At 40.4% G+C, this 14,515-nt stretch overlaps 1 protein-coding gene across 1 annotated transcript; it reads left to right on the top strand.

Moving 5' to 3' along the window:
• Positions 5,993 to 7,751, top strand: LOC105156797 (UDP-N-acetylglucosamine transferase subunit ALG13 homolog). The gene is made up of 3 exons (XM_011073016.2): positions 5,993 to 6,199; positions 6,976 to 7,075; positions 7,384 to 7,751. Exons 1-3 carry the CDS (start codon positions 6,020 to 6,022, stop codon positions 7,638 to 7,640), a joined length of 537 nt encoding a protein of 178 aa, XP_011071318.1. The 5' UTR covers positions 5,993 to 6,019; the 3' UTR covers positions 7,641 to 7,751.

Raw genomic sequence — 14,515 nt, 5'->3', positions numbered from 1 at the left:
CTATATGAAATGGTATCAACAAATTACACGGTCCAGATTTCAAATAATATAGTGTCAACGAACACGCACCCGTGTTTGGGAATATGTGGTAAGCACTTTATATTTTTTATTGTTCAGTTATTTTAGCATAATGTTTACGCCTAATTTTTTTACCAGTACAAAAGAATGGAGCACATAGTGATAGACTGTGAAAATTTCGGAGATGATCAAAAGTCATTGAGAGAAACTCAAATGTGAGCTCGTGGAATAGGACGTGAAATTATGAACTTTTCCAATGCACGGTATCCAAGTGTTCGAGTCAGACCGGCTGACACGCATTCACAGAGGATGGCCGATCAAGTGTGAACGCAGAACATGGGCCGTCTACTGTTTACACAGAGGCTGGATCATCAAGTATTTACCCGAAAGCAAGTCCATCTACTATTTACACTCTAGATGTTGTATACAATTTGATTGTTCGTGATGACGATACACATAATGTGAACCCAGAAGTACGAAGACAATATGTTGCATCACCCGTTCTATTTGAAGGCATCGAGTTGAACACGCCTAGTGACCACAGAGATGATAATCTGCCTCGAAGAAACAGAAGACGTCCACGTTGTAGCACTAGGGGGCATTACTAGAGTTGTGTAAAACATACGGAAAGCATAAAATAGTGTATACGCTTGTAAATTATTGCACAGGATTGTAATACATAATTGGATATTTTATTCATAAATAGTAATACATCACAAATTTTTTACATTATTCCCGAGCTTGACGAGCTTGAATAGCATGTGAACATGAAATTCCATGTGTACCCCACTTGCCACAAGAACACATATGATGCTTCAATTCTACTACATAAGTATGGGAGCCCTGCCCGGTCAAGGTAAGTGTTAACACTGAGGCAGATTGTTGGTTATAGTCAAACTTCTAAACAATGTGACGTACTGCCTCAGCCTTTCGAGCCTCGAACAACTTGAAAGCAAAATCAGCCCATTGTTGATTTGCATTAATCATACGATTACACCGTGTTGAGCGCTGCACGAAATACTGCACTGAGCGGGATAACATTATATGCACAATAGCCATTAGTGGTAAGCGTCTGGCACCTTTTAACACTCCTTTTATGCACTCTGACATGTTTTTAGTTAGGATACCAGTTCTCCAACCACCATCATACAACAACGTCCATTGGGACTTGTACATTTTCCCTAGCCAATTATAGGATTCCTCATTCAACGCTTTGATTTCTTCCATTATTCTATCAAATTTGCGAGAATTAACTTCTGCCCCAGCTCTCGAGCACAGATCCTTCAACTGGATGTTTGAATTTGTTGTTAAATTTGAACAGACATGATGTAGTCTGTATGTACCCCGCTAGGAAATTTGAATGCAGGTACATGATTTATAGCATTTATCAAACCACAGTGCCGGTCTGAAATCAAACAAACTCTGTCACATGGCAACAGATATTTAGAAAGCATTTTTAGAAACCAACGCCATGACGCAAGTGATTCTTCATCCACGAGTGCAGACGCTAACGACAACACCTATTAATTTGTATCTAAAGTTACTGCTACTAACAATTTATGCTTGTACTTCATGTACAAATGGGTTCTGTCTACACTTATAACATCTCAGCAATAGCAGAATCCCTCAATGCATGGTTCGAAAGCCCAAAAAACATAATTCAACATGTATCGCCCTGGTCTGTTTGTTTCCACATGCAACCACTTCACAACAGTCTTCGGATTCCATTTCTGCAATGCCGCCATATATCTGGGCAATTTTTGAACAGAACTCTCCCAAGTACCATACACTTGTTCTCTAGCTGCTTTCAAAGCATGCCATGCTTTATGATATGGGACTTCAAAACAAAATCTGTCTTTCACAATCTGCTGGACATATTTTATATCACAAGATGGGTCTTGACGAACAGATGTGTTGCAATCATACTCTTTCTTAAGTTACCATGGTCAGCAAAAATCTTATTCATTAGGCATGTATGTGGTCCGACATACCTGGTAACTTTAAATAATTCCATATTTGATTTGAATATGGCTCTTAGCATTCAACTGCACCTAGTCTGTTCATCGTATTTACAAGCAACTTTCCACAATTTTTTATTGCTCTCCACCACTCGGTATTCTCGTCTTGCAAATTGGACCGAATAATCTTGTAAACTTGCTTTCAAATAGTCCTTACTCTTAAAACTATTCCGTTGGCGAGCTCCCCGGTATTTGAGTGGTAAAAATTACCCCAGCTACCAGTAGGGATATCAATCGAGTGAGCAGACACTTCTAGATGTATTGTGCTGAAAAATAGAATAATCGGATATAGGTTCATTCGGTCAGGCACAACAGGCATATTCAAATCAAATTGGTCTTGTACTTGGTTTGCTTGCCCATCTACATTATCACCAAGAGCATCCATCATAATTGGTATGATTACATCACCATCATCGTCATTATTATGGTCAATCTGGTCTTCTACTTCAACCTCATCTCGTTCTGAGTCCATTTAATCAGTGTTTAACAAACTATCGGCTTGAAGCTTGGCGTCTTCTTCATTATATTCAGATAGACCCGCATAATCCGATGAGCTTGCATATGTAGATGGACCTCCATATGATGATGGGCCTACATATTATGATGGACCTGCATACGATGATGAGCCTGCATACGATGATGGACCTGCATAATCTTCATTAATACCAAACCGCCCCATTTCTTGAGTTACTACTAGCAAACTCGGCAAATCTTGCGTTATCATAGATATATAAGTTCCCCAATCACCAACAGTCGAGTCAACTGGTACAGTATTTTGCAGAACTTTCTCGGCTTTGAGAAAAGTATCAATAGACACATATCCATTCACCGGATTTAAAAAAAATTGTATATCACGATCCTTCTTAATTGCCAACAACATCTCACTTCTTTGCCCAAAATTAAATGTTATCTATTTAAAAAATATATGCAACTTAAAATTATTCCTATCCAATCCAATTTCTTCAAACAAAGTTAGATTTGGTAGACATAGAAGATTTAGAGCTTCTGCTGTTGCCCTTATGCCTTCTATGCTTTTTGTGGTTACCGGCAGGGAACCCCTCAGGTTGAGATCGCTTTTTTACGTTGGTATCTTCGGGTTGCTCAATGTCTGGTCGCTCAACATCTTCTCCTGAAGGGTCTTGACCTATGTCAATGGGCGCTTCAGGGGTCTCCTCGCTATCTATTTGAATGAGAGCAGTTGTCTCAGCACCTCGAGCATGGGTTGGGGTCGCTGTTGGTTTCTGCAGGAGGGGTAACCAGTTTCGTGCTAGATGTATTTTTCAAGGACTGAAGATGTGCTGCAATCCGAGCATTCATGACGACCTCAGCTGTAACCAAAAGAAAAATAAAACAAATGAACATTTATAAACAAATGAGTTAGGGTAAGTGTGAGAACGTCACCTAAAGACTCATCTACTTGGAGGGGCGTTGGAGTAAGACGAGCGAGCCACAGAACCTTTTCGGTTAGGAGCATTTTCAGATAATACCGATAAGCTGTAAGGCTATTTATTTGGTCGTCTTCCAGCCCCCCTCCTTCGGTCCTAGGATAGGGTTTGTGTTTATTCCAATTGCAACGGAAAGACCACACTTGACCAGAGGGAGGTCGCACAAAAATGAACTTCTCACGCCAGGGGCCAACATCGGATTTCAGAGGTTCTAAGTATCTACACTCCTTTCTGGCATATAGATAAAAGAAACCTCTATCTGCCGACCTCTTTGAGGTCGTGAAGGAATATAGCGACCAAAAGTTGTCAAAACTGGGCTCAAGCTGAAGAGCCTTCATTATTATGATAAAGAAGATTATCTGACTAAAGGAGTTGGGGGACAATTGTATGGGCCAAAGCCTCAGCCGCTGAAGAATAGGTACAACCGGAAGGGCTATGGGTAACCTCAACCCAGCAGCGAAATGCGAAATAGAAAAAGCGCAAAATCCTAGAGGAGGGCGAACGTTCAAAGGATTTGGGGATCCTAATTTCGAATTCTAAGGGTATGAAGAAGTGTTTGCGTATTTTCTTGATGGGAGTTTTAACTTGACTCACTATGGCAGTCCAAGGCTTTCTTTCTAGCCGAGCTTTAAATTTTTCAAGAATAGTGGACTTATCAAGATTACTTGCAGGTAGAGCTAATGGAAGCTTAGATTTAGGTGTTTTCCTAGTAGGTGTACTATGGGGGGGGGTGTGTATGAACATGCAGCACCAGATTTAGGCGAGGTCGCTGACGACCCAGATCCAGAACTCTCAAAACTAGAGTGAGAATTAAAACTCGAGGAAGATGTCGTACCTTAAGAAGGAGGAGCGACCTGGGAGACAAGGGGGTTGAGATCGTAGGCGTGGAGTGCGAGCAGACAGGAAGAAAGTTTGAATGCAAGGCATATATATAGGAGCACCCCAGAAAAAACGCGCCCGGACAGTGACGACAGGATTCCGACACGTGGCATGGAGGCAGACCTTTGTCAAACGATCAACCATCGCTACGGATCAACTTCTTCAAAAGGCAATAAATTCCACTTCTAAAGAAGTGGGGGAGTAATGACGGGGTAAGCCCCAATTTGACAAGAATACCCTTAATGAAGGGCATTTCAATAATCTAACCACACTTTGACCCGCGCCCCGCTGAAACGGGTCGGACTGAACCCCCCCGGAAAAATGAAGACCCAACGCGATTATAACCGTCCAATCGGATATGCAGGCACCCAGATGATGACGCGTGGAGCAACCCACCGTACACACATGGAGCTATAAATACCCCGATGCGTCATTTACAGAGGTAACTGTTGCCTATTTACTTGCGATATACTATTTGAGTTCGCATATTTTTACCTTGATTAAACTAACTTGAGCGTCGGAGAGTCATAGTTGGGGACCCGCCTAACGAGCTTCATGTTCGTGTTTTTATTCTCAGGGCCCACAACACTAGGTCAAGCAAGGATACGTGGCCAGATACGATCTACAGTCGCGGTCGCTTATTTCGAGCTCGATCAAGTTGGTTAGGCTATTCGTTTTCAACGGTATCACTAAAGGGTTTCCACCCTACAGTGACCTCCCTTCATTCCTCACGAGCTCTGTTCTGATAAGAGCTATGTGTCCTCATTTTCCGCACCCAAATCACCTCGTACAAGTGTTTGGCATTTTGAGGATGTGGGTGTTTTGAATTTGTGTGTTGGCTTTGTGGGTTGTCGCTGGAATCGATTTTCAGAATGGGAAATGGAGGATTCAGTGTGCGATCTTCGGTTTATTGGAGGTATGCACTGAGTGAATCTTGTGGTTGATTTAGATCTGAATAGCATTTTTTGGTATAGTTTTTGATGCATTGAGTTCTGATGAGGTGGATTTGTTTGGGATTGTTTGGAATGTGATGGATTTGGGGACATTTGTTTGTGTATGTTTATGTTGCTGCTGCAAATTCTCTCACTCTCTCTCTCTTGGGTTTTTGTCTGGTTTTATTGGAGTTTTAGATGGTTGGAATTCGCCTTGCGTATATAAGATCCTGCGGTGGCGTTTAATGCCCTTTTTAAAAGCATTTACTTGCACTCAAAGATTGAATTTTTTCAAACATTTTGTTTACTATTATGAAATTGCAAGTTTATTGAATTAAGGGGTTTGTGCATCTAACTTTTGTTTTACCTCAATTTGAGTTTTGTTGATGGAGTTATGTTTTTGGGAGAAAAGGTTTCTGTTGATTATTCTGTGTTGTGGTATCGATCATGATCTTTGTAGACAACTGCTGTCCAAGATTTTTGATCTTGCTTTCTTGTTTCTCTAGTGTGCGAGGTTCAGTGGACTGTGAAGTTGTTTATATTTGGCTTTATTTTCTAGACGCTCCCGCGATTGCTTTTTCTTTGAATTGAGTAAAAATTGTATGGTTAATGAACTCTGAGCCGACTGAAATTTTTTTTTTCATTTGAAGTGTGTTGATTTTAAGTAAGTCCGTTTTCATAGTCAATTGTTCCAAGATAGTGAACTTTGAAAGTTGAAGAACATAGAATGGGTGAGGCTGATGATGGTTTGAAGTCAAAGAGGATAGTCATTGTGACTGTTGGGACAACCTATTTCGATTCCTTGGTTAGAGCTGTAGACACTCAGGAAGTTAGAGAAGCATTTTTCAAGAAGGGCTATACTCACCTCCTCATTCAAATGGGTCGAGGGTCTTACATCCCCGCAAAGGTAATCTGAAGCTCGAATGGTTTATGTGTCCACTGATCAGTTCGTGTGAAAATGGTGTCAAATTTCTAGCAAATAATTCAATTTGATAAAAATAATTTGGCAGCAATATGCACTTGGAGGAGCGAATGCAGAGTAGGTGAAAAGAGGGATTGCACGTTCCGTGGTGCTTGAAACTTTGATCTATAAGCAAAGAAGATGTAAAAATAATAGAGAAAATAATTGGAGATAAGCTTTTGAAATCATGTTTGCTTTGAAGCCCAATTCATCCTGTTGTATCACTTTGAAATTACTAACTTTTATTTGAATTGGGATTGGTAGGACTTGTCACGTCCTCATCTCAATTTCTTAAATTTTAAGCTCACGTTTATTCATTTAGAGCCAGTTGTCCAAAGTATCTTTCATCTCCATGCTATCTTTCTCTACTTGTAAGCACATATAGTTAGTGAAATTCTTTGTCCGTGGCTGGATGAAATCTTATGGTTCTCTACGTGGGTCATTTTGTTTGCTTTTTCATCTTAAGATGCATGATATTACCCTATCCGAAGCCCCTATAGTTTTCCTATTGCCTAAAGACTAACTTTATCTTATCTCTATAGAAAATTATTCGAACTTGCTATATTGAACAAATTGTGATAATGTTGGAGGAAACTCCTACCATGTGTAGATATGGTTAATAACACAAATAGAGTCTACTGCATCGATTTTTACTTCATGTTTATATATCTGATTGCCATGTTATCATTTATAATACTAATATGATGGCATCGACTTTTCAGTCTACCAGAGAAGACGGGTCCCTTTCTGTGGATTATTTCACATTTTCGTCAAGCATAGCTGAGTTTTTTACGTCCGCATCTCTCGTTATTAATCACGCAGGTGTTTAAGTTTTCATAATACCAAAATTACGTTTTGTTTTCTATCTTCCACCTTATTTTACTATATAGTTAATTTTCCACATAAGTGAATCCATTGCCTACATCTTGTGGCTTTTAACAGGAATCAACTCATTGAGGAACGACTATACCTTCAATATGTTTAGTTTTCCTGTATTTAATAAGCTAAAAAATATCATGCCCATTCCCCAACTTTTGAGTTCAAAAGTAGTTGTTTCTCGGTTCTTGGAATAACTAAGAGGTGGAGAAGAAGATAAACCTTACATTTTTTTGTTTTACTTTGTTTTCCAGGTTCAGGAAGTATATTTGAGACATTGAGACTGAGAAAACCCCTCATTGTTGTAGTTAACGAGGATTTAATGGACAGTCATCAAAGCGAGCTGGCTGAAGAATTGGCGGAAAGAAAGCATTTGTTCTGCGCTCGTCCCCAAACGCTTTATGAGACCATTTCTGTAATGGATTTGGATTCTGTTGTAGCTTATCAACCTGGTGATGCTACGTCGGTTGCTAAATTTATTAACAGGTTTCTATGTTTCACCGACGAATGACAAGAAAATGTAACAAATAGTTTGACTGTTTACGTTAAATGTTTAATTATAAAAAATCGATACGGTTTACTTAGTTAAGTTTGTAATGTGGGCTGATTTAGAATCATGATATCATTGTAGAGGGGACTACTTACTGATCAATGAATTTCTCGTACATACCCTTCCTGAAGGTTCATTTTCTTTCTAGTGAAGGTGTAAGGATAGTCTGAGAGCATATGTAATAAGCCAGGCATCAACTTGATGGAAAAAGGTTTCAAACACATAGAACGGCACATTATTTCAGGAGTATGAAAAATTGTATAGATATCACTCTCTGCAATAATGTACATAGGCCTCTGGTTTAAATACACGAAGAAGAAGACAAAAATGAAAAACAGAAAGCAAACTAACTTCTGAACAAACTAACAGCTATGATACATCAACACCACGTGGCTGCCACATCAGTTCTTAATCAGTAACTAATAAAAATGTGAAAGGAACAGAAGAAAAACGTAATCTAAATCACGCTTCTTCTTAGCAGCAACTGCTCTGTTCTGCTGCTGCTTGCTGAGTCTGCTACTTTGAGGCGAGATCAATCAACCAGGTTGCCATTCATGTATAGTTGCAAATCCCCCCCCCCCCCCACAAGGGGGATTCCAAGAACAAGCCCAACTTGCCCAATAATGCAGTGAAGGTAGAACCAGAAAGCGGCTTGGTGAACAAGTCTGCTACTTGATCACGACTGTGAACATGGATTGGAAGCAAAAATCCAGCTTTGTCGCAATTCCGAACAATGTGACAATCAATATCGAGGTGTTTCGTTCGCTCATGAAACACCGGGTTAGCCATGATATGAATGGCAGCTTGGTTGTCGCAATGAAAGGGAATGGGACCGTCCAAATTGATGCCAAAGTCACGAAGGAGGTAAGAAATCCATTTTAACTCACAAACAGTCGCAGCCATACTGCGATATTCCGCTTCGGCAGATGAGCGTGAGACCGTATATTGTTTCTTAGTCTTCCATGAGACAAGGGCAGGTCCAAGGAAGATAGCAAAACCAGTGAGAGATCGTCGCGAATCCAAGCAAGATGCCCAATCAATGTCATAGAAGGCTTGTAGCTTCAGATTGTTTGAAGAGGGAAAGAAAAGACCAGTGCCAGGACAACCTTTCAAATATCTAACCAAATGTAAGGCAGCACGCCAATGAGAACGACAAGGACGTTGTAGGAACTGACTTAGTTGTTGGACACCATGGGATATGTCCAGACGCGTGAAGCAGAGGTACAATAAACGTCCCACTAGACAACGGTAAGGTTCTGGATCATCAAGTGGAGTATCAGAATCTGAACGAAGCTTGACACCAGAAGGCAAAGGAGTAGCTGCAGATTTTTCTTGTTGCAAACCACAGTCAGCTATGATGTCGAATATGAATTTGGATTGAGTGAGTGAAGTCCCAAGCTTCGAACGGGCAATCTGAAGCCCCAAAAAAATAACGAGCTTGAAAAACCCCTAAATCTTTAATTGTAAAGAGGCTGTGAAGATGAGCTTTTACCTCTGAAATGAGATCAGTTGAAGGTGCCATTATAAGCACATCATCAACGTAAACCAACAACCCAACAAATCCAGAATCCAAATGCTTGAAAAACAGACAGTGGTCGTGCTCCGACTGCTGAAAACCAATGGCACTCAGGCTTCGAGTAAACTCCAAATTCCACTAACGCAAAGCCTGCGTCAATCCATATATTGATCGCTTAAGAAGGCACACATGACCAGGAGGGATAGTGTAACCTTCAGGCGCAGCCATGTAGAGTTTCTGATCAAGATGGCCGTGAAGAAAAGTGTTATTTATGTTAATTTGGTGAAGCGGCCATGAAAATGCAGTGGCAATAATAAGAAATAAACGCACCGTTGCTGCCTTCGCAACTGGAGAAAACCTCTCCATATAATCAATCCCTTCTACTCGTGTGTATCCTTTAGCGACTAGCCTCGCTTTATAGCGCTCCACAAACCCATCCTCACGCAATTTCGTCTTGTACACCCACTTGCAGCCTATGGGACGCTTATCAGCAGGCAAAGGAACAACACTCCAAGTTTGATTCTGTTCCAGTGCTTGCAATTCATCGTTCATCGCCTCAATCCAATGAGAAGTGGAAGAAGCTTGTTTGTAATTCCGTGGTTCCTGCGAAACAGATAGTGAAGCAACACAATCTATATATGCAGAGTCAAAAGCAGTGATGATAGGTTAAGGAGATTCATCTGTTAAGTGACACACAAAATCGAAGGCCTATGATGAGGATGACTAGACTTGCGAACAGGAGAAGGAGAAGAATGAGTAATGGCTGCTGGAGAAGGAGAAGGAGGAGTGCTGGGCAATTCAGTGGAAGATGACACAGGATCAACAACATCAGCTGTCAAAGGTACTTGTGCCAGAGGAACAGGGGAGGATGAAGCTTTAACAGTGGCAAAGGGCAAGATGTGTTCCTGAAATTGTATATTTCTGGAGACAAAAATGGAATGAGAAGTGAGATCATATACGCGATAACCTTTCTGACCAGATGGATATCCCACAAAAACACAGTTAGACGAACATTGATCAAATTTAGAATGATGACCTTCAGGTGTTATGGAGAAGCACAAGCAACCTATAGTTCGCAGATGGGAATAAGATGGAACTTTGTTATAGAGCACTTCATATGGTGATTTCCAACCTAAGACATGTGTAGGAAATTGATTGATGAGATATGCTGTAGACAAAAAATTGCATCACCCCAGAAATGTCGGGGAAAGGAACTTTGAAATATTATAGAACGAGCAATCTCAAGCAATGTTCTATGCTTTCGCTCGACCACTCCGTTTTGTTGCGCAGTATATGCACAACTTGGTTGATGTATGATACCAGAATTAAGGAGGAATGACTGAAAGGAAGAACTAAGGAATTCATTTCCATTATCAGTGTGAATGGATTGTATGTTTTTGTCGAATTGAGTAAGAATCAGCTTACAAAAATTCTGGAAAATATCCAAACACTGGCTTTTGTATTTCATAAGGAAAGTCCACGTTGATCTACTGTAATCGTCTACGATCGTTAAAAAATAATGACATCCTGAGATACTAGGTTGCTTATAAGGGCCCTAAATGTCAATGTGGACAAGAGAGAATATAGAAGCCGACTTAATAGCACTAGACTCAAAGGGTAACTTGTGCATTTTTGCGAGAGGACAGATTTCACAAGGAGTTTCATTGCAGTCAAACAATGGCAAATCAATAACGTGCTTCATTGAACTTTTAGACAAATGCCCAAGGCGTTTATGCCACAATTCTCCATGATTTACAGTCAAGGTGCAGGAATTAGAAATACAATTTGAGTTTGAAGGTCTGCTGCTATCTGCGACAATTGATGACTCAAGGAGATAAAGATTCTTAACCAAATGCCCAGAAGCCAAAACTCTACTAGTCCCCTGGTCCTGCAGGATGCAAGTAGACTTTAGAAAGTGGAAATGAACAGGTAATGAGCTACACAATTGCCTTACGGATATCAAGTTGACTGAGAAAGTGGGAATGTGAAGGACTTGTGTGAGATTTATGTCAGGAGTAAGCTTCACTGCACCTATGTGAGATACCGAATGAGTTTGTCAATTGGGCAAATGAATAATCAGAGGATTAGGGAGTTTTTCATAGAGGTAAAATAAACGAACATCTGCACATATATGATTTGTCGCGCCACTATCTATTATCCAAGAACTGGAAATGATAGAGATAGAGCTCATGCTGTTACCTGCAAAATTATCCAGCTGAGCATAATGAACTTGAAGTGGATGAAGTGGTGCGTCATCCTTCATGAGTTTCTGCATTTCTGTCCTCACAATATCTGCAATGTTTGGGATCTTTCCTTCAGCTACTGCACCCTTTGATTCACTGGATATCAAGGCACTAAAGCCTCTACCTCGTCCCCCAGATTTTTTCCTCAGTTCAACCATCTCTTTGTACCAATCCGGAGTACCGTGCAACTTGAAGCACGTGTCTCTGGAATGTCCAGATTTATGGCAGTGTTCACATACCAATTGCCTCTTATCTATCATAACTTTCTTCCTGTTGCCCAAAGTTTTCACTTGATACGCAGCACCATTGTTGGAATCCATACTACTAACACCCATCTGTAATTGCTTTTCCATTCGGAGGAGCATTGAATAGGCTTTCGTCACAAAAGGTAGAGGATCTAATAGCAGAATTTGACTACAAGCTTGGTCATAGACTGCACTCAAGCCTATAAGAAATTGAATTAACTGGTTGGAGGCAATCATTTCTACCATAGCTCTATTTACTCCATATGTGCATCCTTCACAAACACATTTAGGAGTTGGAGCAAGACACATAAGCTCGTCCCAGAGCCTTTTTATTTTTGTATAATACTCAGTGATAGTGATGTTCCCCTGCGTCACTTGTCCTATTTCCCTCTGTAATTGGTAGACCATTGGACTATTGCATTCTCCAAAACGAGCCTCCAGTTCAAGCCATAATTCTCATGAAGAAGCCACATACATAAACGACTCCGCTAATTCCTTGGACATACAGTTTAAGATCCAAGTGGTGACCATGGAATCAATACGATTCCAACGTTTAAATTCATCAGAATTGAGAGGAGGACGGACTGCAGCGCCGTCGATAAAATCCAATTTCATCTTTGCCGTTAGAGCTCGTTTAATGGCTTTGCTCCAAGCAAAGTAGTTGTTGCCGGTAAGTAAAGCTGATACCATCACCATACCTGGGTGATTGGATGACTGTAGTTGCATAAACTCTTGATCAAGGCCACCACGCGAAGTCGCTTCATTGCCCAAGGAACCACTGTATCCCGCCGTCGCCATTGCAGAGATTGGTACCTCAGTAATTAATCATAGCCAAGTATGCAGAGACCTTCACATGGAAGGCTCTGATACCATGATGGAAAAAGGTTTCAAACACATAGAACGACACATTATTTCAGGAGTATGAAAAATTGTATAGATATCACTCTCTGCAGTAATGTACATAGGCCTCTGGTTTAAATACAGGAAGAAGAAAACAAAAATGAAAAACAGAAAGCAAACTAACTTATGAACAAACTAACAGCTATGATACATCAGCAGCACGTGGCTGCCACATCAGTGCCTGATCAGTTACTAATAGAAACGTGAAAGGAACAGAAGGAAAACGTAATCTAAATCACGCTTCTTCTTAGCAGCAACTGCTCTGTTCTGCTGCTGCTTGCTGAGTCTGCTGCTTTGAGGCGAGATCAATCTACCAGGTTGCCATTCATGTATAGTTGCAACCTAATCATACATTTTTCTGCACAAAAAAGACAGAAGATGTAATAAACTTTGAATAAATTAAACTGAAAAAAAGCAAAAAACGAAAAGGAAATCTATGTTAAAAGAACTGTCCCACCTATCATTATCATCTCCCACACTTTATTTGCTGACATGGTTTTACTCTTGCTTTCCAAGAACTAGCAGCCAAAGCCAACATCTTCAAGATACTTCCAGCAAAATATCTCAGCTCAAGATCTTTTACAGAACCACTCGAAATTATATCCTCATAGTATGGATAATACAGGACCAAAATGAATATCTACATATACTTTGATTAAGAATAGGAATCGTTAACATGGATAATGATCAAGTTTCGGAAGAACTGGCTGACTGGGAGCATGTTCAGTCGTCGTTTTCCACTGTTACTGCTAACCTGATCGTTGATCACGAAAATCCAGTGACCATTAAAGATGACTTCTATAGTGAAACATCGGTTTTTCCGCCTGGAAATCACGAGGACTTGCCGGTTGCTCCTCCACAGGATAATGATCAGCGCTTGCAAGAACCAGATCCGGTCAATTTGCACCCACCATCGGATGGTTTAAGGTAGTGGAAGAGCTGCATTTGGGAGTTATACAAACTGGGATTTCTCACGTTGCTGATAAAGTTAGAAAATATGTTACTTGTAAAGTTGGTGTCTGGTTGCTTGCATGGACAGCAGGTGGAGTTGCTGCCATGGTGCTGGTTTCCGTTTTGCAGAGACGAGTTCTGATTTGGTGGCGGAGGTGTATGCAGAGAGGCAGCAGCAGCAGCAAGGAGAGCCTCATGCTTGTCATTAGAGAAAAAGACAAGGTTTGGACTAGAAATTTTATCGGCTTTTACTGCTGATTCTTTGTCTGAGTATAAAATCTTCTAAATTTCCTTGATATTGTTCACTAGATTAGTCTACTTAGTCTCCATTAAGTTGTTGGCATAGAAAGACAAATCTTCTTGTATGTGCAGTGAGCACCTCTTTCTGCTCTAATTTCGTTCTTTCATGCTAACCTTTGTCTGTGCTTCTGCAGAAAATCGACCAACTACTGCTCCAAATTGCCCAAATGAATGAAATTTGGCTAGCACGTCGGAGGGTTCCCGTTATTCAAGTAAAATGAGTAATTACACAAGGTAAGTCCATGTATGCACTGTATCCTCTGAGAGGAGACACATAGAAGCTACAATATTTAGCTTAAATCATTCACTTAGACTTCAATACCCAGATTACAACCTTATATTTGTTGTTCGGAACACCAGGATACGCTGTTACATATGAGTACAATGGTTTATGATATCACTCAGTAGCACATTATAACCGAAGCTGCACCTGAATTCACATAAGTCCTGATAAAATGAGTCCAAAAAATCTTCTTTTTGGATCCTTTGATTCAGAAGTTTAAACACATTCCATAGTGATTAGTACTTTCTTGCATCATGTCTCCAGACATCTCCTGTCATTTAAAAAGAGGTAATGGAATATGCTGAGTGAAAACGAAGATTTGGAGAAAGAGCAGCAAGTTAAACCATATAAAAGCTCTTCGACGTGAAGTGTCAGGTAAAATCTTGAATTAAGTTATA

This window comes from Sesamum indicum, linkage group LG1, assembly GCF_000512975.1.
Source record: "Sesamum indicum cultivar Zhongzhi No. 13 linkage group LG1, S_indicum_v1.0, whole genome shotgun sequence".
Lineage (NCBI taxonomy): Eukaryota > Viridiplantae > Streptophyta > Magnoliopsida > Lamiales > Pedaliaceae > Sesamum > Sesamum indicum.
The sequence above is the reverse complement of the archived record's forward strand: the minus strand, read 5'-3'. Positions and strand labels throughout refer to the sequence as shown.